The following is a 26,817-nucleotide window of genomic DNA, read 5'->3' as shown; positions in this document are numbered from 1 at the left end:
CAAACAGTCAAATTAACATCAGACATATTGGTAGAAGAATAAGTTTAATTGCATACATATGGGGACTCTACATTGATGTAAATTCTGAAGTAAATGGGACCAAAGGAGGGTATTTATCCTGAGCTAAAGAATGGGGTGGAGCCTGGGACTACAAAGAGAGAGGAAGGTGGCTTCATCCAATAAAAACCTGATGCTCTGTAACTCACTACTTGCCCTGCCACTTAGATGGGTTTCTCTAACAGAAATGTTGTTTCTGGAGATAACCACGAATCTGGATAATAGTTCCAGTCTTTATTCTTTTAGCTAGTTAAGGGAGTGGTGCTAGTTTTCTTAAGCCCTGTAGGACCTCAACTGCTCTCAGCTTTAAATAATCTACATGTCAGCATGACAGTCCAGGGAATATCTTGGGGAGGCCTATCCTTCAAGGAGACACAATGCAATCCACAGCAGGACTTTGGGCATGGAATTTTACCTGCCCTGCCTCAGTCTCCTCACCTGGGAGAATGGGAAGGATGACATACTGCCTTTTGGAATTCATGGGAGAATTAATTGAGCTCAAGAAGGCCAAGTATGTGGAACCATGGGTGTCTGCTATGCTGGGCAGCATGCCATGGGACCGGGGGCTCCCGTGCCTGTTAGGGAGCTGGAACATGGACAGTCTAAAGTGGAGGGCTGCTGTGTCACATCCTCAAGGGACCTCAACTCCTCCCTCCACATCAGTCCTGTCTCCTTTAGTCCCCCCTCTCCCCCCACTGCTCTGTTACTCTCCAAAGTCTACTTCCCGAAACAGCCCTACTTTTCCTTCTGTTGGCCAGAGCAGGTTTTCTTTCTCTGGGCTATATTTAGCCCTAAGAAATGGGAACGAGAGGCCTCAGCCACTGCTAGTCAGACGAGAAGTACAAAGACGCTCCTGCCTTCTGTCCAGTCCTGTTCTGCTGACTCCATGTTTTCTTCCAGAACCTTCCAGAAGCAAAACATGGGGAACATTTGGGGCTTACTAGAACAAGAACATGGACTAGCTGCCGACACATGTCTGCTGTCCCCAGAATTATATCCATGATGGAAGTTGGCTATTCTGTTTATTTCATTTTCAATTTTTCATTGTGGCAAAATACACAGAACATAAAATATACCATCTTGACCATTTTTAGGTGTACAGTTCATTGGCATTAAGTACATTCACATTGTTGTGCAACTAACACCACCATATGGCCATCTCTGGAACTCTTTCTGTCTTGCAAAGCTAAAACACTGTCCCTGTCTAACACTGATATTCCTGATCCTCCCCCAGTCCCTGGTGCCCACCATCCTATTTTCTTTCACTGTGAATTTGACTTCTCTAGGGAAAGAAGGTGGAATCATATACAGTATTTGTCTTTTGGCAACTTGTTTCACTACATAATATCTTTGAAGTTCATCCATGTTATAAGATGTGTATGAATTTCCTTCCTTTTTAAGGTAAAGTCAACTTTAAAAGAAAAAATCTTAATTAAAGTAAAGTGGACTTACAGAAAATCCCACAGATCAAAGTGAGAAGGAGATTGATGAATTTTCACAAATTGAACATGCCCATGTAACCAACACCCAGATGAGGATATAGAAATGTCTCAGATCCAGAAGCTACCAGTGCCCTCTCCCTAATCACTGCCCCACCAAGGGTGCCCTGTCAGCACCCCAAGCATGGTTGCCTATTTTGGTTCTTTTTGTATTTTGCATAAGTGAGCTCTTACATAGGTGCTCTTTTCTGTTTGCCTTCCTTTGCTCTACATTAACTTTTTTAAGGTTTCATGTGACAGGCGGCAATACTTCTTTGCACAGTATATATTTATTCATCCTCTTTCCCATCAGGTAGGATTTGGGTTGTTTCTAGTTTGGTTTATCATGAAGATCACTCCTGTGAATATTCTTGCACATGCCTTTGGCATACATAGGTTCACATTTCTGTTGGGTAACAACTCAGCAGTGGAATTTCTAGATCATAATACATGATTAACCTTAGCAGAAATTCTCAAGCCATTTTCCAACCAAATATTATAGGTTGAATTGTGTGTTCCCACCACCACCAAAATGTATATATTAACATCCTAACCTCCAGAATCCCAGACTGTGATCTTATTTGGGAAATGAAGACATTGCAGAAGTAATTAACCAAGATGAGGTCATGAGGGTGGGCCCTAATCCAGTATGATTGGTGTCCTTACAAAAAGGGGAAATTGGGCCACAGAGACAGACATAGACGCACAGGGATAAAGTTGTGTGAAGGTGAAGGCAGAGGACAGGGTGATTATCTAGAAGTCTAGACACTCCAAAAATTGTCAGCAAACCCTCCAAAGGAGGAGGAGAAGCATGGAACAGATTCTTCATCAGAGCTCCCAGAAGGCACCAACTGTGCTTGATACCCTGATCTTGGACTTCTGGTATTCAGAACTGTGAGGCTAGATATTTCTGTTGTTTTGAGCCACCCAGTTTGTAGTTATTTGTTACAGCAACCATTTCCCCCGTCCATTTCCTTGCAGCCTCACCAACACCTAGTAGTGTCAGACCTTATCATTTTAGCGTTTGCATAACAGTAACAGCATTGTTTATGTTTTTAAAGGTGAGCTTTTAAAGCCACACCTGGGGACCCAGCATTCTCTAGATGCCACAGAACTGATGAACTATTGGAAGATTTCTCTCCTCCCCTCAAACCCAGTGCTCTGGCTTCTAAAGTTGAGGTTTCTCCAGACAGACGTTAAGGTCAAGGGCTCTGGTTCCTATCCCATATCTATCACTGTATAGATCTATGACTTCAGGTTGACTATTTTGTCTTTCTGATCCTCAATTTCCTCAGTTAGACATGATGATAATATAGGACTATCATGAGAACTAAACAAGCTAATAGGTGATGTGTTTAGAGGAAACCTTGGCACACAGAAAATATCCTGTAAGTTCTTTGGTCTCTCTCTCTCTCATCCTCCCATTGATAGTCTCCCCTCCCTTTACTTCCTTCTTGCCAGTGTTCTGTTTTCTATATCAGACAAGAATGTCGCATTTATGGACTTCATCCCCTTTTAAAATATAGCTGTGTGTTTCTGGGAATTTTTCATGGTTGACATTGGGGTTGCTGAGAATAAGGGAAGGAGACAATTGAAGAAAAGGCACACTGCCCTGCAATCTGGCTTGATGGTTTAACTTGCTTGTCAGACCTTGCAATCATATGCCTTCTCTAAGGGAGTGTGTGACTGTGTCTGGGAAAAAGGAGGGAACCAGGGGCTTATAGCTACATTTGGATGGGCTTTTGCTTGTCCTTCTCTTCCTGGAATCTGGTCTGCGAAGTCCCCCCAGGTTTCATGCTGATTTCTAGGTTGTCTAAGAACTACATGGTGGGCCTCCCCGGTGGCGCAGCGGTTGAGTGCTGAGTTGCGAAGCTGCCCGCAGCCTCTGCAGTGCCGGTTCGATCCCCGGCCACTGGGTGAGGGTCCCACATGGCACGCAGACCTCTCCTGCCGCCCGCTGCTCCCCTCAGCAGTATACTTTGTCACTCTGCCTGTTCTGCTTTTGCTCTGGCTCTGGTGAATTCTCTCACCCTGCCACGCTTCTGACTATACCCAGTGCTTGTGTAAATAAATAAATAAATCTTTAAAAAAAAGAAAAAGAACTACATGGTAAGGAGAAGACTTTGTCCTATTAATGGTATCTCTGGAGTTTCACTCACTGGCAATCCTGTGTCTTCCATTTTCCTCTCCAGGCTTCCAGAGCTCCCCTTCCCCATATGAGTCCCTCTCTACACTCACCTTATTTCCTGCTTCACTTCCCACAGAGCAACGACGCCTCAGGGAACACTTGGAACTGGTTGTACTTCATCCCTCTCATCATCATTGGCTCCTTTTTTATGCTGAACCTTGTACTGGGTGTACTGTCAGGGTAAGTCTCTGCTGCTCTCTCCATCACACTACCTGTCACATCTTCTTCCCAGGGAAAGGCAATAAAACTTTATTTTCATTCTCCAGGCAGAGCACAGTCCTCTTCCTTTGTTTGAGTTAGCCACCATTATTTGAAGGCTCTGATTCATAGGTGCCACTGTTAGGGGCACCCAGGGAAGGGACTCATCGGGACTAAAATCTAGTCTAACCTCAATTCACCAGCCTGTGCCCATGGCATTATGCTATCTATTCCCTAAGGGAAAGGAAACATCTTTCTGATACACACCTCTCATTCAGAAGGTTTTCCCAAATTTTCTAGATTCACAACTCACCTATAGAGCCTTAATTTCTATAATTTACATTTTTTAAAAAGTTAGGTTTCCACACTCTCCTATTTTCCAAATATAAAATCATTGCATACAGTCTGACATATATTTTCATGACACACATTGCCCCCTACTCCCAAGATTTTTTGTTGTTGTTTAATCATAAACAGGTTTTAATTTTTCTCAATATAAGAAGTCTTGGACATGGTATGGTGGTTCCGTGGTACCCTCAGGAACCCCAGATGCTTCTAGTTTTTCATTCTGGCACTCTTATCAGATGCTTTCAATCTCATTGACACCTCGTGGCCTCAAGATGACTGTCATGTGCTCACAAGATGGCCATCCTATGTTCCAGACAGGAAAAGAAAGAAGAGAAACAGGAAGAGATGGGACCTAATCAGCAAATGAAGGCTTCTGCAGAAATTTTTACTTATGTCTCTTTGGTTAGGAAGACTGAAAACATTTTTTAGCCATGAATACAGAGAATGAGAGTAGAGTAAAAGTGGAGTATATAGCCAACAGTGGTTGGCATGGCATAGTTTTTTGGCTTACTTTTTTTCTACCTGGGTATATTTGTTGGAAAATGTGGGAAGCTGGCAGAGATACCTATCACTCCTATAATGTTCAGTCTTCTCCCAGAAGATCTGAATTTTCTTGTTGAAATCCACTGCCCTTCTGAAGCCCCCAAACACACATATACATACACACAGAGACTCCTTAAAATTTCTGGAACCACCAGATCCAGCTTTTTTGTGTTTCTGCAGGGAGTTTGCCAAAGAAAGGGAGCGGGTGGAGAATCGGCGGGCTTTTCTAAAGCTGAGGAGGCAGCAGCAGATTGAAAGAGAACTCAATGGGTACATGGAGTGGATCTCAAAAGCAGGTGAGACTCTTTTATCATGGGGCCCAGGAATATAAATCCCAGGCCACAGCCTATATACAGTTTGGAGATAGGTAAAGGGAGGGCCATTATGAGAGGAGGAAGAGGATCTGGCTGGTCATCCCAATCTTTGGCAGCAGGAATCCAGAGTATGATGAATTCATTGGGATAAAGCCAAAAGACATGACATAATGGTAAAGAGCTCTAAAACCATATGTTAGGTTATACCCCAGTCTTCCACCTCCTAGCAGTGCATCTCACCTCTCTGTGCCTCAGTTTCCTTGACTGTTACATACCTACATACACTCCTCATCATTTGAGTATTCACCTCATAGTTTCTATACTGTATTCTATACTGTAATCCAGATTTAGGAAGAATGGTGCCTAACAGACAGGCATATGTTTATTTGTTCACTTATTCAGGAAACACCTGCTTTGTGCCAAGCACCATTCTAGGCACTGAAGATATGCGAATGAACAGATCAGGTCAAATCCCTGCCCACATGGATTCCTGTATTCTAGTGAAGAGACAGAAATAAACAAACATATAATGCTAAGAAACATAAAGCAGAGTTAGGAGCAGAAAACAATTGGAGATGGGGTAATCAGAGGGAGTCTCTCTGAGGAGGTGCCATCTGAGCGAGACCTGAATGGAATGAAAAAGGAAGTCTGTGGTTGTCTACTGGGAGTGCATTCCAGGCAGCAGGAAAGTCAAATGCAAAGGCCTTATTGTAGGAGCAGAGTTAAATAATAGCAAGGAAGTCAGTGTGGCTGGAGTAGAGTGAGTGAGGAGAGCATGGGAGGGAAAGAGGACAGCGGGGTGATGGGTTTAGATCAGGCAAGGCCATATAGGCTACAGTAAGGATGTTGGTTTTTCCTTTGAGGGAGGTGGGAATGATGTTGGCCATTACTACTATTGCTGAAGTGGGGCTAGGAGTCAGAAACTCATTGAGCAATGCACTTCTGACTGATTGAGTGTCCCCATCAGCAAAGGGAGAGTGGAGGTAGCTGAGAGCTTCTCCTTTCTGGTTCAAGGGAACCCATCCAGAAGAATCTTTCAGATGCCATTGCTTAACTCTGTCCTCTTCATCCACAGAGGAGGTGATCCTTGCCGAGGATGAAACTGATGGGGATCAGAGGCATCCCTTTGATGGTAACTGCTCCAAACCTGGCTAGAGAAGGTGGGAGGGGAGTGTCCCAAAAGAAATCAGAGCAGTCATTGCTGGGGGAACAGGGTGCACAGTTTCTAAGGGATCTCAGGGGACGGATATTCAGGGCCCAGGTATGGCTAAGAACAAACGAAAGACCAGGTCAGGCCCAGGAAGATATAAAGGGTTGCAGGAATCTGCCTCCTCAAGGAATTTCAGGACCTCTGCAACTTCAGGACTTACGTCTTCTGGTCTACCCTTTCTGTGTTCACCATGTGCCCCTCTTCTGCCTATGCTTACATTTTTCTCTCCTGCAAAATGGGCATGATAGTAACACTTATCTCTTTGGATTATTTATGAGTAAGATATTAATTACTGCACACAGAATGCCTAGAACTGTGTCCAGCACAGGTCAGTACTGTTCACTGATTTAAAAAATAAATAATTTAACACCACCAAGAATTCAGCTGTCTGTAAGGGAGAGTTGTCTCACATGTTTGAAATTCGGCTAAACAGAGCAAAGGCTTTTGATTGAAAATACCATGAATGAGAAGAAAGAAAAAGAACTGGGACTCTATCCCATAAGGGGATAAAGTGAATTTTAGTATTTTGGAGAGAAGAGATTTGCCATGGGGGTATGTAAATCACTTTATTTGAAGTTTCTGAACTCATTGTCCCCAAGCAAGCTCTTGGTGTGTAGAAGCTAAGTATTAGAAGAGGGCATGCACGGCCCCAGACTGCTAGGACTTATGCTGGAGGTCAAGGGATGGATTGTTTTCCGAGGAGTCACTATAAATCCAGTCCCAGTGCTTCCAGAGGGGAAATAGTGAGCACACACTTTGAGTCAGACAGAACAGAACTTGAAAATTAAATTCATTATAACAAAACCAAAATGACCCAGTTTATCTGTGTTGAAACATTTTCTGATCTCTGTACTTAATTTCAATAAATATCAGAATGTCAGAAAGAAAAAAAAAAACAGAACTTGATTCTTGTCTTTACCACTTGGACAAAAGCATGTTAATCCCCAGTCTATACACCTGTGAGATGACTACACTGTGCCCTCCCAAATAACCAGATTGTCGTGATGGTTAAAGATACAACCGCACATACAAGGTGCCTGGTGAAGCACCTGGCACCACAGACACACTCTGTGGGGTAATCATTATTGCAAAAAGGGTAACGTCTGTTTCTCTTGCCATGTTTCCATTGTTGGAGCTCTGCGGAGAGCCACCATAAAGAAAAGCAAGACTGACCTGCTCAACCCGGAGGAGGCCGAGGATCAACTGGCCGATATCGCCTCTGTGGGTGAGTCGCCTCTCCTGCAGCCTCGTGATGGATTATCAGCATTGGTCCAAGAAACAGGGGCATGGACTTGGGAGCCAGGCTACTTGAACTTGGGTCTTGACTCTGCCTTTTGTCACCTGCGTGTCCTGGGACAGGCGACATGATTGTGGGGATAACAATAGTGCCTGTATTTTAATATTGTTGCCTGGGTTCAATTGAATCATCCACACCAGGCACTTAGAATAGCTTGCTGAACTGTGAACAAAGCAGAAACCAAATCTCTACCTGGAGTTCAGTGCAGGAAATAGATATTAAATAGATAATGGCACAAATGGACATGCGATGCGTGGCATTTCAGGGGAGGTGCTCAGGTTTGGTCAGCTCTGAAAAAGCAAGGTGTAATCAGAGGGAGGGACACTGAGGCTGAGGACTGAAGAGTGGGCAGCAGTGGGGGTGCCCCGTGGTGGAGAGCGCAATGGAGGCTGCCACCTGGTTCTCACAAAGGATAGAGTGTGAGGTGGGAGGGGGAAGACGTTGACTCTTTTCCTGCTCACTCCTGTGATGAAGATTGTGGCCTTCTCCAAAGAGAATATATTCTCTTTTGAAATGGGTTTTTTAAAATTCCAATAATGAAAGAGTCAGTGAGAGAATATCTAGGCACAGGAAATAACACACGAATTTGAGGGGAGAAGGCATTTAGGCAGATGGCAGAACTGCGGCCAGAGCATAGAAGAAGAAAGGATGGTGAAGGGTGGGAGGAGGGGAGGGAGGGATATACATGTGTTTCTAATTACACAGACACCAACAATTTTATGCTTCTTTTTTTTTACTCAACCCCAGTTTATAACCTTACTGCAGAATTTCCATTGCATCCCGTACACCATAAGGAGGGCTGCACTATAGTTTATTTAACGATAGCTCTAGTACATGGTGTTTGAGTTGTTTCCAATTTTTGCCCTGACAAGGAGCACTGCTGTGAACATTTATGTACAATTACTCCCCCCCACCCTTAGGGCGTATTTCCTTGGGGATAATTATAGGATCAAAGATATGAACAGCTTTTCAACTCATTATTCACAGAGCCATTTTGAGTTTCAAAATCATTGAACCCATTTATAAACCTGCCAAATATGCATTTGTTCAGATTCCCCACCCCGGCCATTGCGCATTACCCACTTAATTTCCTCTCCCAGTTCAGTTGGTCTATAATGATACCTCAAAGCTTCTTTTAATTTGCATTTTTAATTTCTAGCCAAAACACGCTTTCCCTTATAATGATGAAGTAATCCTAGTTCCACTTGTAGATCTGTCTTTTATCTCCTTCCTGCAAATTTTAAGAATCAAAGCACACCCTCAATATTCTGTGCATTTGATCAGTTGTCTGCCCCATGTATCTTCCCAATCCAGATGCTACAATCTGCTTTGTAGTATTTTGATGGGCAAACTTTTTTGTTTATACCACATTTATTAAATGCCAGGTACTGAAAAAGAAATGGAGTACCCATGTAAGTATCTCCTTTATGGATTAGATTGAGTACCTGCCCTTAGTTACAGAAAGATACTATTTTAATTAATCATCCTGGAAAAGATAAGAAAGTGATGCTACCCAGTGTTAGCAAGTATGTGGGGAAATGGGTATTCTCATACGCAGTTGATAGGAATGTAATTTGTAGCACTTCTGGTGTATGGCTGGCATTATAATTACAAATGTTCACACTCTTAGTCCTAACATTTCCATGCCAAAAGCATTTCTTTATGTGTGCACAAGAGCTGTGTACCAGCCTCTTCTTAGCAGCATTGTTTCTGGCACTTGAACAAATAAAAGCCAGAAACAATATTCATGCCGATCAAGAGGGAGATGATTAATGAAATGTATCACCTAACAACTTTTCTGTTGAACTTCATGTATGAAGCTCCCAACAGGCTATATCATCCAGCCTAGAGGTGGGGTAGGCTCTACCATCTAGGTTTGTGTAATCACTTTCTATATTTCCACAATGACTAAATCACCTAGTGATACATTTCACAAAATACATCCACATTATTACTTGACACTTGACTATACAGTAGAATATTATGCAGCCAGGAAAAATAACAGGGTTGCTACCAATATGGAAGGATGTTTGAAATTTACTTTTCAGAGGGAAAAAAAACAAGATACATAATATATGATCCTATTTTAAAATAAAATATTAAGAAGTGTAAGCTGTATTTGGAGCTGTGAAAATTAGAGGATTGCAGAGTTTTTTTTAAACTTTGTGACATTTTTCTGCAAAGTATGAATGAATAATATCCATTTTTTAAAATCAGAGATGTAACTAGTTAATTTTAAAGTTGCTCAAAAACAACAGGTATTAATTATATGGAATCTGTAATAGCTGTACAGGTCAGGGAAGAATTTGTTTGGTGGAAAACCAAAGAAAATTTTATGAAAGAGGCATTTAGGAATTGAACTTCATGTGGAATGGGGAGAATGTATTGGTTTACCAGGGCTGTCATAATGAAATCGCACAGGCTGAGTTCTTTAAACGGTACACATTTATTTTGTCACAGGAGATCAAGGTATTGGCAGGGCTGGCTTCCTGAGGAGACCTTGTTCCTTGGCTTATAGACGTTATCTTCTTTTTGTGTGTGCACGTGGTCTTCCCTCTGGGCAGACTGCTGTTCTATAAGGACCTCAGGTCTATGGGGCTAGGATTAGGACACACCCAGATAACTTCATTTTAATTAAATTACCTCTTTCAAGGTCCTATCCCCAAATGCAATCATGTTCTGAGTTACTGGGGCTAGGGCTTCAACATATGAATTTTGGTGAGGACATAGTTCAGTTCATAATGAGGGGGAGACCCAGAAAGCCATGAGGGATATTCACAGAGGGTTTGTCATGGGGCAACCTGCTCTTGAATTTGTGGATGACGTAAGAAAATTTGCCACTTGAAGAATCCAGTTTCAAGGCCAGCATTTGTGAAACGTTTGAGGAAAGGAAGCCGAGAAAGCTGTCTGACTGAAGAAGAGCTGACGCTGTCCTGCAGCACCTCTGCTAAGAAAGCAGGTGATCTGCAGCTTTCTAAATGAATTCAAAATCCAGGCCAGTGACTTGGTCTCCCAGGACTAGGCTTGGTCCAGACAAACCCACCAAAACCCAGTTCCTTGGCCTGGAAGCTCAAAAACTGCATAGGAAGGGCCCCAACTTTAGTCTGTGGTTTCTAAACCCTCCTGAAAGAGACCTCTGGAATTTCAGGGTTCTAACAGCTAAATGCCTTTACCTTTATTCTTATGAATGAGAACAATTGCCTCAAAGTAAGACAGGAATTTTAGAAATACCGTCTTATAATTGGTGATTGTACCTCACTGTCACATCCTTTTTTTTTTTTTTAAGATTTATTTTTTTTATTTATTTATACAAGCACTGGGTACAGTCAGAAGCGCGGGAGGGTGAGAGAATTCACCAGAGCCAGAGCAGGGAGCAGAGCAGGCAGAAGGACCGAAGTACACTGCTGAGGGGAGCAGCGGGTGGCAGGAGAGGTCTGCGCGCCATGTGGGACCCTCCTCTGGTGGCCGGGGAGCAGCCGGGAATCGAACCGGCGCTTCAGAGGCTGCGGGCAGCTTCGCAACCCAGGGCTCAACCGCTGTGCCACCAGGGAGGCCCTCACATCCTTTGATAAATACGTTATTAAGTCTTCTCATTTAAAGTTAGCAAACTTAATGCTGAAATAGGGAACTTAAGTCATTAATAGGAAAAGTTGAGCCATGAATGTGAGTTGCCATTACCACCATTTCCTTAGGAAACTCAAATTCTATCTTGACTGTTGTAATGGTAGGAGTTCCACATGGGCCATATTTCTTTACTGAAACAAAGTACCACAGATTGGGCACCTTTAAAAAAAACATTTGCTGGGCCTCCCCGGTGGCGCAGCGGTTGAGCGCTGGGTTGCGAAGCTGCCCACGGCCTCTGAGGCGCCGGTTCGATCCCCAGCTGCTCCCCAGCCACCAGAGGAGGGTCCCACATGGCGTGCAGACCTCTCCTGCCGCCCGCTGCTCCCCTCAGCAGTGTACTTCGGTCCTTCTGCCTGCTCTGCTCCCCGCTCTGGCTCTGGTGAATTCTCTCACCCTCCCGAGCTTCTGACTGTACCCAGTGCTTGCATAAATAAATAAATAAATCAAACAAACAAATAAATAAATAAATCTTAAAAAAAAAAAAAAAAAACATTTGCTCTCTCACAGTTCCAGAGACCAGAAAGCCCAATAAATCAAGATGTCAGCAGGATGCCACCACCTCTAAAGGCACTAAGGAAGAATCACTCTCATGCTTCTCTCTTAGCTTCTGAGGTGCTGGCAATCCTGGCACCTTTGAATCTGCAGACATCAGTCCAGTCTCTGCTTTGTCATCACACGTCTCCTGTGTATCTGTGTCTCTAAGGACATGAGCCATTGGATTTAAGGCCATTGGATATGGGCCCACTTGAATTGAGTTTGACTTCATCATAACTTGATGACATCTACAAAGACCCTATTTCCAAATGAGGTCACAGTCACAGTGCCAGGGATTAGGCCTTCGACACGTCTCTTCAAGGGACACATTTCAACCTACATCTCTTTAATATATTTCTGTACTGATTCCATGTTGAAATGATGATATTTTGGGTCTGTTATGTTTCATAGACTGTCTTAGTTAACTTATTTTTAAAACCTGAGGATTGTCTGCAATGATAATTCCAGAACACAGGGAAAAAGTAGAGATAAGAATGTATAGGAAAAGGGGATCAGAGTGAACATGAGAAGCAATAATAGAGGTGACAGTACACAGCTAGCACAAGGCTTAGCATGAAGTAGGTATTCAGTTAATACTTACTTCCCAATGAGTGGCATGCCTACTGGTGAAGACTTGGCCTGTGACCTGGGTCTTGATTTCAGTTCCTGAGGGTGCAGCAGATTTTGTACCTAATAGTCAATGTGGACAATATCATGCTAAGGTATATTAATTAATTGATTCCTCCCAGCTGCACTGTGAGGTGGAAAGTGTCATTGTCCCCAGCTTACAATTGGAAGCACTAGAACCCTGTGATGCAAGGTCACCTACTCAAGGTCATTCACCAATTGGTGATGGAGCCAGGTTTTCAATGTGACTCCAGGAGCAGTGGGGGGTGGGGGGTGAAAGGGCTCCTGCCACTGCACTGTTCTCTGTCTCTCTCTCTCTCCTCCTCCTCCTCCTCCCCCCCTCCCTTCCTTTCTCCCCCCTCCACTCCTCCTTCTTTTCTTCCCATCCTTTATTCTCCATCCCTCCCAAGGAACATCCTTCCTGACCCCTAAGACCTTCAAGAGTCTCATTCCTCTTTGCCAAACTCTGTGGATGCGTATAGGCCTGGGTACCTCTTTGGGAACTGCATGCAGTAAGACCAGATTTTCCCAAGCTGGGGAGGGCTATAAAGAACCACCCTGGGGCTCCCAATGCCTGTGAATCCATCAGGTGATGGACAGGAGGGAAGGATCTAGCCCCTCAGCTTGGCCAACTACTGCCTGTGGAATTTGCCCTTCCCTTCACGTGTTTCATGAGTGATGCAGCATGGCAGACTCACAGCTGACTCCTTGTTTCCTAGCCTGTCCCTGGACCCCTGTCCCCTCTCTGTCTCCACTTCCTCTGCTATAAAATGGGAGAGTGGGAGTCTCTACTTCCTATAGTTTTGATGAGGAAAAAATAACTTGGGTAAAATGTGTCTCCTGCTGTGCTTGATGCCTGATCAATACATGTCAACTGTTATTTTCATCTTGAGAAGCTGAAGTCCATTATTTTTATGAAAAATCTCCCAGGTTTTAAGTGTGGGCCAATAATTTCAACTTTTACAAGCCAAAATGAATCAGCATGGCCCCATGAGTGCAACTCACAACCTCTGTTCAGTATTTTGCTAATAAGAGGTGACATCCTACATGGTGTTTGCTGTGTCCCTGCCTGTCTGGTAGAATAGGATCAGTGAATATAAATGGATGAATGAAAGAATGGATAATTGAACTAATGAATAAATAGATGGATTAACAAATAATGTATGAATGAATGAACAAATGAGCACACTAATGAATGAATGACCAAATTAAAGTACTAATTAGTGAACCAAAAGATGAATGAACTAATGAAAGATTGGACAAGTGAAGACACTAATAAATAAACAAATGAATGAACCAACAAATAACAAAATAAATGGATGCAATTGAAAGTTTTCAAGAAGAGATATGTTAAAAGATAAAATCACTCTGTCCATAGCTGAGTTCTGACCCTCCCCCTCAGACCATCGCCTCTCAGTGGATGGCAGCTCATTTCCTCTGGAGGATCAAGCCAAACACCTGAACTCCTTCCACTATCTCACACCCACACTTGATCCATCAGCAAATGTTGAAATCTACCTTAAATAATACATCCCAAATCTGCCCACTCTTCCCCCTTCCCTGTCACCATGTTGTCCAGACCCAATCTTGTTTATCTTGACCATGCATCCACCTCTTTCCTGGTCCCCCAGTTCCTGGCCTCGCCCTCAATAGTATGTTTTCCCCCCACAGCTGCCAATGGGTGCCTGTGAGCATCTCAGTCAGTGGTGTCTTTCTTCTACTCAGAACCCTCCATGACTCCTACCACATTCAGAGTAAAACCAAAGTCCTCCCCATGACCCAAAGGTTCCCATCACTGCCCTCACTACCTTCCTCTCCCCCCATCAGCCACTCCAACCCAGCCACCGGTTATGTGCTGTTCCCCAAATGTGTCAGACAGGCACATTCCTGCCTCAGGACCTTTGCACTTTGCACTTGCTGGTTCCTCTCCTTAAAATACTAAGGTGACTTATATCAAGACCTTCACCTTGACCACTCAGCTTAATATTGCAACCCACCCTATGTCCCTCCTGGGGATCCCACTCCCTTTACTTTACTCTTTCTTTTTTCCAAAGTATTTTTCACCTTCCATCACACTATTAACTTATTTATTACATTGTGGTTTATTCTATTTTATTTGCTGTCTGTCTCCCATACTAGAGTGTGAGTCCCAAGTGGGCAGGGCTCTGTTAACTAGTGTGTCCTCTAGTTAACAGTGACTTCTCCATAAATGCTTAAGAGCAAAAATATATTCAAGCAGAAGGCACAACTGACTCCTTCCTGTGATCATTTCTAAAGTGAAATGTCCAAGGAAAACTAGCATTTTATCCCCACCTCCTTCTAGAGGCTTTCCAAGCATGCTCCATGCAGCTTTGCTACCTGTCCCATCTGGGGGTCCTGTGCTAAGGCTCCTGCCTCATCCCACCTTGTGGCATGCCCCCAGATTCTTCAACATGGCCAGAAGGGGGGAAGCACAGAAAGTTGACTGACAATGCAGAAAGTCACCTCTCCTTTGACATCCTAAGTTCTCATTGGTTATTTTCAGTAGTTATTCTTAGGGACACTTTCTACTGATAAACCCCATCTCTTGAAAACTAAACCCGGGGCCTCCCTGGTGGCACAGGGGTTAAAAACAGCGCTGTCAAGCTCTCACCAGCCACTGGAGAACGAGTTCGATCCCCGATCCCTGGGCCAGCCAGCCAGCCAGGGAGCTACCCATATGGTGCAGCAGACCTCTCCTGTATCGCCCGCTGCTCCCCTCAGCAGTGTATTTCAGTACATCTGCCTGTTCTGCTCCCCACTCTCTCTGGTGAATCCTCTCACCCACCGCACCTCTAGCTTACACTCCAGTTCTTGGGTGCATAAATAAATCTTTAAAAAAAAAAAAAAAAAAAAGGAAAACTAAGCCCATGAGTCATGATGGTTCCTTCGGGTCAGGGGAAGCCGACGGTCCCCCCAGCTACAATCCATGTGCTAAATGCTGGTCATGGGTCAGTTAATTTCCTCCACAGGAACATCCTGATATTCTCTCTTCTTTCCGTGGCAGGGTCTCCCTTTGCCCGAGCCAGCATTAAAAGTGCCAAGCTGGAGAACTCAACTTTTTTTCACAAAAAGGAGAGGAGGATGCGTTTCTATATCCGCCGCATGGTCAAAACTCAGGCCTTCTACTGGACTGTGCTCAGTCTGGTAGCCCTCAACACGCTGTGTGTCGCTATCGTTCACTACAACCAGCCCGAGTGGCTCTCCGACTTCCTCTGTGAGTACCCCCTGGCCTTGCCCCGGCCAGCTCCCAGATCCCTTCCTCACTCCCTGTCTTCCAGTTCCCCTTCATTGGCAATATGTGTCCCTTCGTTGGTCCTCACTGAATCTGCCTTTTCATTAAGCCATGTCTGCAATTGGAATTGAGGTTGATATTGCTGCTGCCTCAGTGTCAGAGCCCTCATATGGTCTGAGAGCTAGAAGCTGGAATTCAGGCTGCCAAGCCCTTTTATGATCCCTTTTCTGAGAGGGGGACAGGGGTACTACTGAAGGGAATACTGCAAGAGAGAAGAAAGAGGTAGAGACAGAAACGTACATGTAATTTCCAGGTACATCTCTGGGAATGTTAAAATAATTTGAGGTTGAGAGCTGAGGGTGCCTTAGGGACAGAGTGGTCTGTATTTCTCCTTTCCTCCATACCTTCTGCTTCTTTCCCCATTCTCCTCCTCCCCCTTTTTACTTCCTATGTCTGAGATTCATTCCCAAAGATGCTCCCCCCAACAAAAGTGAGCGCATCTTGCTCCCTCAGTGGGTTTTGGGACCTCCATGACTTTGCCGTTCTTGACTTACTCCCATGTTCCAGGATTAGTATCAGTTAATGTCAAAACTGATGGCCCTGTGAAGGTGAGAAGTGGAGAAAGGTGGGGAGACCTCTGACCAGGAGGTCAGAGCTCTGAGAAAAAAAAGTAAAGAGCTCTGAGAAATCAATAAAAGTAGTGCCTGAGCAGTGAGGACAGTAAGTAGCTGCCCTAGCTTTGACTAGTGACACCCAAGCGAGGACTTCTTAAAATCTCTCTGCCTGTTGGCTGCCCTACTCCTACATATACTGATTCATATGATTCAGATTTATGGATTCTCTGCCCTTCTGACCTGGTTCAGCCATTAGAGAGACAATCAAGTCTTCAATCTAGAGAGGCCTGGGTGCTGAGTCCAGGTCATAGTCTCCTTGTAACCCTCATTGCTCCCAGTCAAATTGGCTGACCCCTCCCAGGACACCCTACAGGGGCCAGTTCTCCTTCCAGGAGCCCTGACCCAGTTCCAACCTTTGTAATTGCTTTTGGTCCCTCTGGAGTCTCTTATAAATGAGGACTCTTTACTTCTTGTTTTAACCTCCTCTGATAGTCTATTTTTAATCTCCCATATTCTCCTCACTAATTACCTCACTCTGTCAGTTCTGGTTCAGGAACAGACGGTTGGAATTTCTTAGCCAGGGCCACTATGTCTGTAAAGTTTCTTTATCCCCATTTTCCAGTTAAGAAAACTGAGACACAGCAAGGTTGAGTAACTTGCCTGGGATCATGCAGCTAATAAGTGATGGAGTCAGGATTTGAACCCAGAGCTTTAGGGAAAAATCCCAACTTTGATCACCAGGTGACCTAGGTCTGCCCCTAACTTACTATGTGACCTTGGACAAGTCATTACCATGGTCCATCAGTTGGAAACATCTTCAATTATAAGATGCTTTTGTTTGAGGTGCCACTAAGAAGTAAAACAATCTAAACTAGGGCATGCTTATTTTAAGATATACCCTAATTTCAGAGATGTCAAAATTGAACAAAAATGTGTCTTGGAATATAGGAGTGTAGTGGTTTCTCTAGGTCTCAAATTCCTCATTTGTATTTGGTAGGAAGTAGATTTCATGACCCTGGGAATTCTTCCAGACGCACCACTGCTATGTCCAGATGATTCTTTCAGATCTGGTGCAACAACAGCTACCAGGTCTCTTGGTAGGCACCCGATGTTATGGACAGATTCTTGGAAGGTGCCAGATGTTATGGACAGATTTTCTTCATTGATATTTTTGTCCTGGAGACCCTGCAGTTTCCCTCAGATTCAGGAAGCCCCTGGCATCCTAAAACTAAGGGGAAGTTTCTACCAGGAATGAGTGGGAAGGACCTTGACCTCTTAAAAGAATGATGTAGCATGCACTTTGAACTCTGTGACCAAAACTGAAATTTTTAGAATTTTGAGTCCCCTGCCTTTCCTTTCTGAATACTTCCCTCCTCTTAGAAACACTTCACTCTCCTTTCCATCCATTAGGTGAGTGCCCAGGCCCCTCCTGGCTCCTAATCTTCCCACTCCACCAACTACTCTTCCTAGCCCTCCGAAAAGGGCTGAGAATAGCCATTTCTTTGCTGGGGCAAACAAACACCCACACGTTACCTGTCCCCCCATATCTGAACTGCTGTGCTTTCTTGCCAAAGAACAATAGGCTTTCTTTTGTTCATGATGTTTAGAATTTGCAAGAAAAGATTTCCAACAGACATTTTCCATCCGATAGGCTTTCCACATTGGGAGAGGCCTTGCCTTAGGTCTGTGGTGCTACAACTAAGTTTGCAACATCAGGATTTTGAAGGAGACACCATTAGGACTTCTAGTTTTCCTTTGGCGCTCAGGCATATAAAAGTGGATTAATTATAATTCTTAGATGATGACACCCTGGCATTGCAGGGAATTGTTATTTTGTTGCTTAGTTGTCTGGTTAGTTAAATGGTTCGTTTATTCTTTTTTTTTTTTTTTTTGAGAATCAATACATTTAGATTTATTTATTTATTTATACAAGCACTGGGCACAGTCAGAAGCGCGGGAGGGTGAGAGAATCCACCAGAGCCAGAGTGGGGAGCAGAGCAGGCAGAAGGACCGAAGTACACTGCTGAGGGGAGCAGCGGACGGCAGGAGAGGTCTGCGCGCCATGCGGGACCCCCCTCTGGTGGCTGGGGAGCAGCTGGGATCAAACTGGCGATGCAGAGGCTGCGGGCAGCCTCGCAACCCAGCGCTCAACCGCTGCGCCACCGGGGAGGCCCTCGTTTATTCATTTTTAAAATAAAGTAAGCAGGGCCTCCCCTGGTGGTGCAGCAGTTGAGTGCTGGGCTGTGAGGCTTCCCACAGCCTCTGCAGCGCTGGTTCGTTCCCCGGCCGCCGGCAAGGGTCCCACACAAAAAAATATATATATATGGTAAGCACACAGGAAAGCCTCCCCCCACCACCAACAGCACAAAACCTAGATCCTTGGCAGTAACCTACATCCAACTTTTATCAAATAAGGGCAAAAACTGCAATATAGAAACCCGTGAACTTTCTCTTACTCTTTTTACGACCAGCCAGCAGTGAGTGGGTTGGAGAACAGTGGTCAATTGTTGTTCTTTCCCTTAACGGAGGAAAAACTGAGGCCATGGAACGGACACGTGAGTGAGCTTTGGCTGAAGCCGCCAAAGCCCACCGTGCTCTCCCTGCCTGCCCTGCCAGACGAGAGAAGGGCTGCTATTAACAGGAAAGCCATAGCCACCTGGCACCCCACATACCTAACCTCTTCTCTGTTTCCACCCCTCTGCCTTCTAGACTATGCAGAATTCATTTTCTTAGGACTCTTTATGTCCGAAATGTTTATAAAAATGTACGGGCTTGGGACGCGGCCTTACTTCCACTCTTCCTTCAACTGCTTTGACTGTGGGGTAAGTGCTCTGGTTTCTGGAATTCATCTCTCCAGCTCTGACTCAGAATGGCTGATGCCTGGGGAGGCAGGTAGGGTCACACCTGGATGGGAGAGACTCAGATGAACGCAAAAAGAGGAAGAGGGCAGTCCCAGACATTGGCTACAGCATACAGAGGATACAGATTTCTCAGCCCCTGCCAGGAGAGGGACAACAGAGTGCAGAAAAGAGGTGTGGACTCCCTGAAAAAGCAGGGGCAACCCGATGGTTCCACTGCTGGGTTCACTTAGAGAAACTCAGAATGTGCTGAGCAGCCTTGTTTCTAATAGACCAAGCACCCCAAGTACCCCTCTGAGTAGAATCGACGCATGTGTGTGCACAGCAAGGAAAGGCAGCCACACCCACAAGAGGCGCATCTCACACTCGGGGCCAGGGGCCAGGTGAAAGGAGGCAGGCACTTGCGAAGCCAGTCTGCACAACCCTGCTTCCGGTCATGACAGTTCAGACGCACAAAATTTAAGTATGTTGATAAGGAATTGTGCTTGGATACATTTAAAAGGCAAAGACCTCAAAAACATTATGCTAAGTAAAAGAAGTAAGACACAAAAGGTCACACTCTGCATAATTCCATTTATATGAAATATCCGGAACTGGCAAATCTGCAGACAGTAGATTAGTGGTTGTGGGGGCTGGGAGGACAGGGGAGTGAGGAGTGACTCCCTTAGGCACGGGGTCTCCTTTGGGGTGATGAAAATGTTTTGGAGGTGATGGTTGTACAACATTGTGAATAGACTAAATGCCCCTGAATTGTGCACTTAAAATGAGTGATTTTATGTAACTAAGGTGAATTTCACCTCAGACTTTTATAAAAGGCATGGAGATGGTTATTACAAAATTCAGGATGGCAGTTATGTCTCGGGGCCCCTGAAGGGCTCCCAAGGAGCTGACATGCTCTGTCCCTACACAAAGGTGCTAGTTGCAGGGATTCTTTGCTCTATGTGAGTTCTTGAGAGAGAGAGAGAAGGAGAGAGAGAGAGACCTGGTCCTCGGTTCTAGGTTATCATCGGGAGCATCTTCGAGGTCATCTGGGCCGTCATAAAACCTGGTACGTCCTTTGGCATCAGCGTGTTACGAGCCCTCAGGTTATTGCGTATCTTCAAAGTCACAAAGTAAGTTTTTGGGGTACCCTGGCATTCTGATGAGGGCCGGGATGGGGGCCACTCCAGCAGGATGGGAAGGTGGGGCTCAGCTGCCACCATCTTGGCCCTACCCAACCACCCACCCCTGTCCCCACCCGGCCTTTATTGGCAGGTACTGGGCATCTCTCAGGAACCTGGTCGTCTCTCTTCTCAACTCCATGAAATCCATCATCAGCCTGTTGTTCCTCCTTTTCCTCTTCATCGTTGTCTTCGCCCTCCTGGGAATGCAACTCTTTGGTGGCCAGTAAGTGCTCAGTGGCTATTCAAATTCTGCTTGCCCGGGGTCTGACTTGAGACCAACCCCTTCTGCCCCCTGTGCCTCCCTCAGTGCCTCCTGAGACCCTACCTCCTTCATCATGCGGCCTGCCCCACTCACGGCCTCACTGCCCCTGATAGCGGGTGGCCTTGGGTACCCCTCAAGGTGCCCTTCTGGGAGACAGAAGTGCTGGAAATGTTGCCCTGGAGGGGACAACATGTTGGGGGGTGGGGAGCAAGGTGAAATGCCTGTGTCCTCCCCACAGGTTTAATTTTGATGAAGGGACTCCTCCTACCAACTTCGACACTTTTCCAGCAGCAATAATGACAGTGTTTCAGGTACGACCTTCAACGAGCCCCACACCAGACAGGACCACACAGGGAAGTACCTGGTCTGGTCTGGAGGCAGAGGGAGTGGGAAGTGCAGGCAAGAGCTTTTATTGTGGTTTCTCCAGGAAGGAAGGAGCACAAGACTGGCAGGGTAAGCAGGTTTAAGATTGGCATGTTTGAATTATTTTAGCAGGCTCTGGGACAATACCTAGTCATCTGATACCTACCCTGGGGGTGATTGGGGCAAGTAGTGAGCAGACTGAGTGTAAGAGTCCAGTGGAGGAGGCATTTGGTACGAAAGCATGCTTCACACGTTGTTTACTCAAGGCCAGCAAAGCCACAGATGTCAAAGATCAGAATGCAAAAAATAAAATAAGGCCCTCACCTCTGGGTTGGAAGACACTTGGGCCCTGTCTTCCTTGCCAGACCACCTCTGTACCCATTTAGGCACACGTTCAGAGGTCTGGGACTAGCCTAGCTGGGGCCTCCAGATCCTTCCCAGTGGGTTCTGTCTCATTGGAGACAGAGTCTGTGGAAAATGTGATTCTACTCCCCTCTTTTCCAGGGTCTTAGAGAAGGTAGTTTCTAAGTAAGATCCCCAGATAGGGAGTTGGAACAGGAACCATATATGAAGCTAAAGTCCCCACATAAATAGTAGTAATTGACACTTACCTATCTTTGACACAGGAGTTTTTGGCCAAGAGCAATTCTGTCCCCCAAGGACACTTGTGGTGTGTGGGAGGGACACATCTAGTGAGTAGAAGCTCAACACCACAGTGCACAGACCAGCCCCCCACCACGGAACCTTGGTCCCAAATGTCAGCAGTGCTGAGACTGAAAAACTCTAAAGGAATGGATTAGCGTTTGTCAAGGCCTTTCCCATTTACTTGACCCTCATGGAACTGTTACAAAGGAGGGAAGTTAGGATGTTGCTTTACAAGTACATGAGTTCCACACACACATCCCCTTGGTCCCTCCATCAGCATCATCAGTCTCTACTTGCCAACACCCTGTCCCTTTGCCGGAGGCTGTCTCTGGCCCCTAACACCATCCCCGCCCCAGGCATGGCCGTCCAGAAGTACCAGCACTGTGTGGCTTCAACTACAGAAATGTCTTCCTCACAGTTCTGTGGTCTGGAAATGTGTGAACTGGGGGTTCACAGGACTGGTTCCTGGTAAGGACTCTCTTCCAGCTTCCAAACAATTGCTTTTTCACTGTTTCCTCACATGAGAGACAGAGATAGAGATTAGACAGACAGACACAGAGAAAGACAGTGACAGCGAGAAACAGACAGACACAGACAGACCGACACCAAGTTCTTGGATGTCTCCTTACAGAAACACTAATCCTGTTATCAGGGCCCTGTTCTCACAACCTCATCCAACCCAATTACCTCTCGTCTCCAAATACTTGAAGGTCTAGGGCTTCAACACATGAAGCCGGAGGGGATCTAGGGGTGTGAGCTCAACTCAATCCATAGCAATGTCATCATCATGTCAGGGAAGATGGAGTAACAAGAGGTTGGTGACCTCTCCCAGGGTCATCTTTTCCTGAAAGCCAAGCTGAGAGCCCCTGGGTGCAGGGATGGCTCTGTCTGCTTGCAAACAGATAAGACCCCTAACAACAGGGGCTGAGGAAGAGCCAACATGGGCAGGTTCCAGCTCCACAGCTGCGTCTTGGAAGGGCCCACGGCTGAGAGGGGGGTTGGCTGTGTGTTTCTCTCTCCCCTTTCAGATCCTGACAGGCGAAGACTGGAATGAAGTCATGTACGACGGCATCAAATCTCAGGGGGGCGTGCAGGGCGGCATGGTATTCTCCATCTACTTCATTGTGCTAACACTCTTCGGAAACTGTATCCTCCATGGGGGGCAGGAGGCGGGTGTTCCCTTGGGTGTCAAACAGAGCAGAGGGGGACAGGAAGGAGGAGATTGGAGAAGGAACCCAAATACTCAGGGCCCAAATCAAGATGCTTTCCCTAACTCTGGCTTCTGCAGACACCCTCCTGAATGTGTTCTTGGCCATCGCCGTGGATAATCTAGCCAACGCCCAGGAGCTCACTAAGGTGGAGTTGGTGGGAGAATGTTTCTCTGGCAAAGTTACCACCTGCTCGTGGCAGATCAGGACCATACCAGGCATGGTGGAGATGGGGATGGGGCCACGGTCAGAACTTCTGCTGTGGATGCACCGTGCCAGGGAGAAGTCAGCTCCTCCCCACTGAAACAGACTGTCCTTAATGAAGCAGATTCTGCAGGAGAGGAGGTGGGAGGGGTAAGGCAGCGGGATTGCCACAGGAAACAGATGGCAAACTCCACCAGAGTGCCCATTTATAGGGAGTAGGCAGCGTCAAGGGACCTCCAAGGCATGGTGCAGCCCCTCAGGCTGTCAGGCACTGCTCTCAACCTGAAAGGACAGGAGAGGTAGAGAATAACCTTTGCAAAAGGGGAAACTGAGATTCTGAAAGGCAGTCATTGGCCCCAGGTGAGATAACATTATAGCAACTGCTCGTTATAGAATCATGCTGTGCATTTCGGACACTCGGCACATTCTTGGTACACAGTCAGCGCTTAATAAAATGGGTCTTTGCAAATCATTTGGCAGAAGCTGGGCCCTGGACCAGAGTTCTCATTTTGCAGAGCTGGTCGGAGACTGGTATTCAACCCGCACCTGGCAGGTTCCAGAACCTGAGTTCTTTACCCATACACCTGCTGGCTTTCAGTCAGCCCCAGTTGGGCAGGTAATGATAAAAATGCTAACAACCCCAGAGAGCATAATTGCCCTCCTGTGTGCCAGGCACCAGCAATCATAAGAGATAGAGAGGTATTGTTAACCTCACTTCACAAATGGGGAAAATGAGGCCCAGAGAGAGTAAGTAACCTTATGTGACCCGCCTCAAAGAGTAGAGCAAATGAAGTCAGAAGAGAGTCTGGGGGCTAGGGCCGGGACCATCCATGAGAGAAGAAACCCAGTCTTATTGATGACCAGATGTACCTTAGGGCAGCCTGGGAGTCAGTGGGAGGCAGGTCTAGCCCAGATAGGCAGAGGGGCTCTCAGTGACACAGCTCACTCCCTGGGACAGTCATGAGCAGGGCCACTGAGATGGTTGAACAGGCTGTTCACTGCACAAATGATTGTACAGGTTGACCCTTTTCTATTTGGAAGAAAAGGGTGTTGGGAACAAAGATTCTTCGCAGCTAGTGGTGGTCAAACCCAAGCTTCACCCCAGGAGGCCCATTGCTATAAAATAGTGTGTGCAGAGAGTCTTCCTCCCAGTGTGGCAGGGCAGGCCTGGGGCCTCCTTCAGCTCCGTAACCCCTTCCCAGTGCCTCAAGGTGTTCAGGACACCAGTTCATGGAACTGAACTGAACTGAGCAGACGTTGCCAACCCTCCATCTGCTGGCCCTGGCAGGAGGGAGAGTTTCCCGGGCACAGCTTCAACTGGGGGCTGGAGGGACGGAAGTCTCCACCACTCCAAGCAAACGGCCATAGGTTGAGCCACCATGGAGCTGGCTGGCATGTCTGTTCTGGGGGCTGATCCAGCCATGAGCTCATCCAGCTTCCCGGGCCCATCCTCAAGAGGCTAGAGCTATGTGGGTGGGAGAGTGAAAGGAGAAAGGCATGAGCATCTCTTTGGAAGTGTGGACATTCATCTAGATCCATATTCGTTCCTTCTTTTATTCAACAAACATTTCCTGGGTATTTAATACCATGTGGCTGACATCCCGCTAAGCCCCTCACGTTTTTTTATATCTCATTTAATCCTCAAGAAACCCCAGGAGGCAAGTTCGCTCTGATCCCTGCTTTACATATTTTTATCATTCATTCAAAAACATTTCTTGAGAGCCTAATGTGTGCGCGTCCTGGTGTAGGAACCAGAGATATAGTTGTGAACAAAACAGGCAAAAATCCCTGCCCTCTTGAGGCTGATATTGGAATGGAAGAGACAGACACGAAATAAAATTGTCAGATAGTGATAAGTGCTAAAGAAATAACAGTGAAATGGGGTAATTGGGTGAAGAATTAAAAATTTAGATGAAGATTATTAAGCACAGAGAGGTTAAGTGACTTGCCCAAGGTCACACAGTAGTAAGTGGTGAGTTGGGATTTAAGCCCAGGAGGGTGTAGAACTTGTTCTCTTCACCATATCCCCTGGTGCTTAAACTTGGAGAGTGCTTCATGCTCATCTGGGACTTTGTTGGAGAAACAGATTTTGAGGCCCATTCCAGGTTCTTCGGGAGGCCTGTGAATCTACATTTCAGTGTTTCTGTGGCAAGTGGTCCAGGGATGCGGCTCTGAGAAATGCTAGGTATGGTGCCAGAAAGGTGGGGGGGCGGGGGGCTTGAGAGAGCAGGGTGGCCAGCCAGGGCCCCCCTCCATGTTGTGACCAACAGAAAAAGTCTTGATCTGACCATTTCCGAGGTGGTAAGGTGCTTCCTGCCCAGAGGTGGCAATGCAGGAGAGAGGCGCCCGCCACAGCATGGCTTTTCTTTGTGGTAGGTGTGTTTCTGGCCATTTCTTTCTTGTTGCTTTTCTTTGCTTTTTTCTTTGTTGACTTTTCTGTTGTACGAATGAGGCTCTGCATGAAGGCAGAAGGATTACAGTCCCCCCAAACGTCTTTTTCTGTATGTATTTTTAAAACATCTACCCCTCCTCTCTGAACCTAACTGGCAAGCAGTCCGAGTGCCTGCAGCCCCACCCAATCTCGCTCCGGTGGTATCAGGGATACAAGTTCCTCACTGATTTCCCGCTCCAGAGGCTGTTGGCAGAGCATTAGGTGGGCCATGGGAAGCTGGATTTTTCTGCCTGTGGGGCTAGTCAGCATTTTTTTCTTACGTCTTGGCTCAGAGAGCTTAAACAGCCAAGAAAATAGGGTAAGAGGGAAACCTTTACATTAATTTCTAGCTCATTGAGATAGCATGCAAAAAATTCTCCATTATGGGATGGAAAGGGAATCTTCTCTTTTTGTTTTCTTCTAACTGTGTGTTGAAATAAGGTTAAAAATGAGCTGGGTATCAAACTTGTCCAGAATGGGGATAGTAGTACACTTAGTGAACTTGAGATCCATTCCTATCACAGGCCTTGTTGCCTTGGCCAGGATGACCCTGGCTGACAGTAGGGTTAAGGGTGAGTTCCCGAGGCCCGATTATGTTTTGTGAACAGGGATTTTGTGCCTTTCAGGATGAACAAGAAGAAGAAGAAGCAGCCAACCAGAAACTCGCCCTACAGAAAGCCAAGGAGGTGGCAGAAGTGAGTCCTCTGTCAGCAGCCAACATGTCCATAGCTGTGTAAGTGCCCCCGACTCCAGGATGACATCCAGACTCCTCAGCCTCTATATTTTCCCAGACAAGGATTTGGAGGTAGAAAGCAGTTACTGACAGGGTTGAGCTTTAGGAAGAGGTACTTCTGCCCTCCTACCTATTTTTCCTTAATAAATTTATAGTAAGCACCCACTATGTGTCAAGCACAGTTCTAGGTGCTAGAGAGACATCATTAACAAGAGGCTCTGGGGGTCTCCCTGTTGGTGCGAGCAGTTAAGCACAGCAGTTAAGCGCAGCCTCTGCAGCACCAGTTGACCCCCGGTCAGCCAGGGAGCTACCCACATGGTGCAGCAGACCTCTCCTATCTCGCCTGCTGTGCCCCTCAGCAGTGTATTTTAGTCAATCTGCCTGTTCTGTTCCCCGCTCTGTCTCTGGTAAATCCTCTGGCCTGCACCCCAGCTCTTGTATGTATAAATAAGTAAATAAATCTTTAAAAAAAAAAAAAAACCAAGAGGCTCTGGAGTGTAGGGAGTACTAGGAGAGGAGTTGTGATTTTAAATAAAATCACCAGAGAAACCTCATTGAGAAAGTGATAAAGCCTGAAGGAGGTGAGAGAGGAGCCATGATGGGGATCTGGAAGGCAGCAGGAACAGCATATGTAAAGGCCCTGAGGCATGAATGTACCTGAATGC

The 26,817-nt window shown here is 46.0% G+C and overlaps 1 protein-coding gene across 4 annotated transcripts in view; it reads left to right on the top strand.

Annotated features, from left to right (window-relative positions):
• The window catches only part of CACNA1A (calcium voltage-gated channel subunit alpha1 A), a 216,632-nt gene that overhangs the window by 118,991 nt on the left and 70,824 nt on the right, over positions 1-26,817 (top strand). For 3 of the 4 annotated variants that reach the window (XM_084251359.1, XM_084251358.1, XM_084251356.1), the window contains 12 exons: positions 3,800-3,903; positions 4,993-5,108; positions 6,202-6,258; positions 7,472-7,561; positions 15,444-15,653; positions 18,995-19,107; positions 20,143-20,255; positions 20,398-20,529; positions 20,807-20,879; positions 22,605-22,722; positions 22,865-22,932; positions 26,046-26,152. In XM_084251359.1, the coding sequence (XP_084107485.1) occupies positions 3,800-3,903; positions 4,993-5,108; positions 6,202-6,258; positions 7,472-7,561; positions 15,444-15,653; positions 18,995-19,107; positions 20,143-20,255; positions 20,398-20,529; positions 20,807-20,879; positions 22,605-22,722; positions 22,865-22,932; positions 26,046-26,152 (1,301 nt within the window). Of the gene's footprint in view, positions 1-3,799; positions 3,904-4,992; positions 5,109-6,201; positions 6,259-7,471; positions 7,562-15,443; positions 15,654-18,994; positions 19,108-20,142; positions 20,256-20,397; positions 20,530-20,806; positions 20,880-22,604; positions 22,723-22,864; positions 22,942-26,045; positions 26,153-26,817 lie in introns of all 4 variants that reach the window. The other variant, XM_084251357.1, reaches the window with a different exon arrangement.

This window comes from Talpa europaea (genome assembly GCF_964194135.1).
Source record: "Talpa europaea genome assembly, chromosome: 12".
Classification (NCBI taxonomy): Eukaryota; Metazoa; Chordata; class Mammalia; order Eulipotyphla; family Talpidae; genus Talpa; species Talpa europaea.
This window is presented reverse-complemented; position numbering and strand designations above follow the sequence as displayed.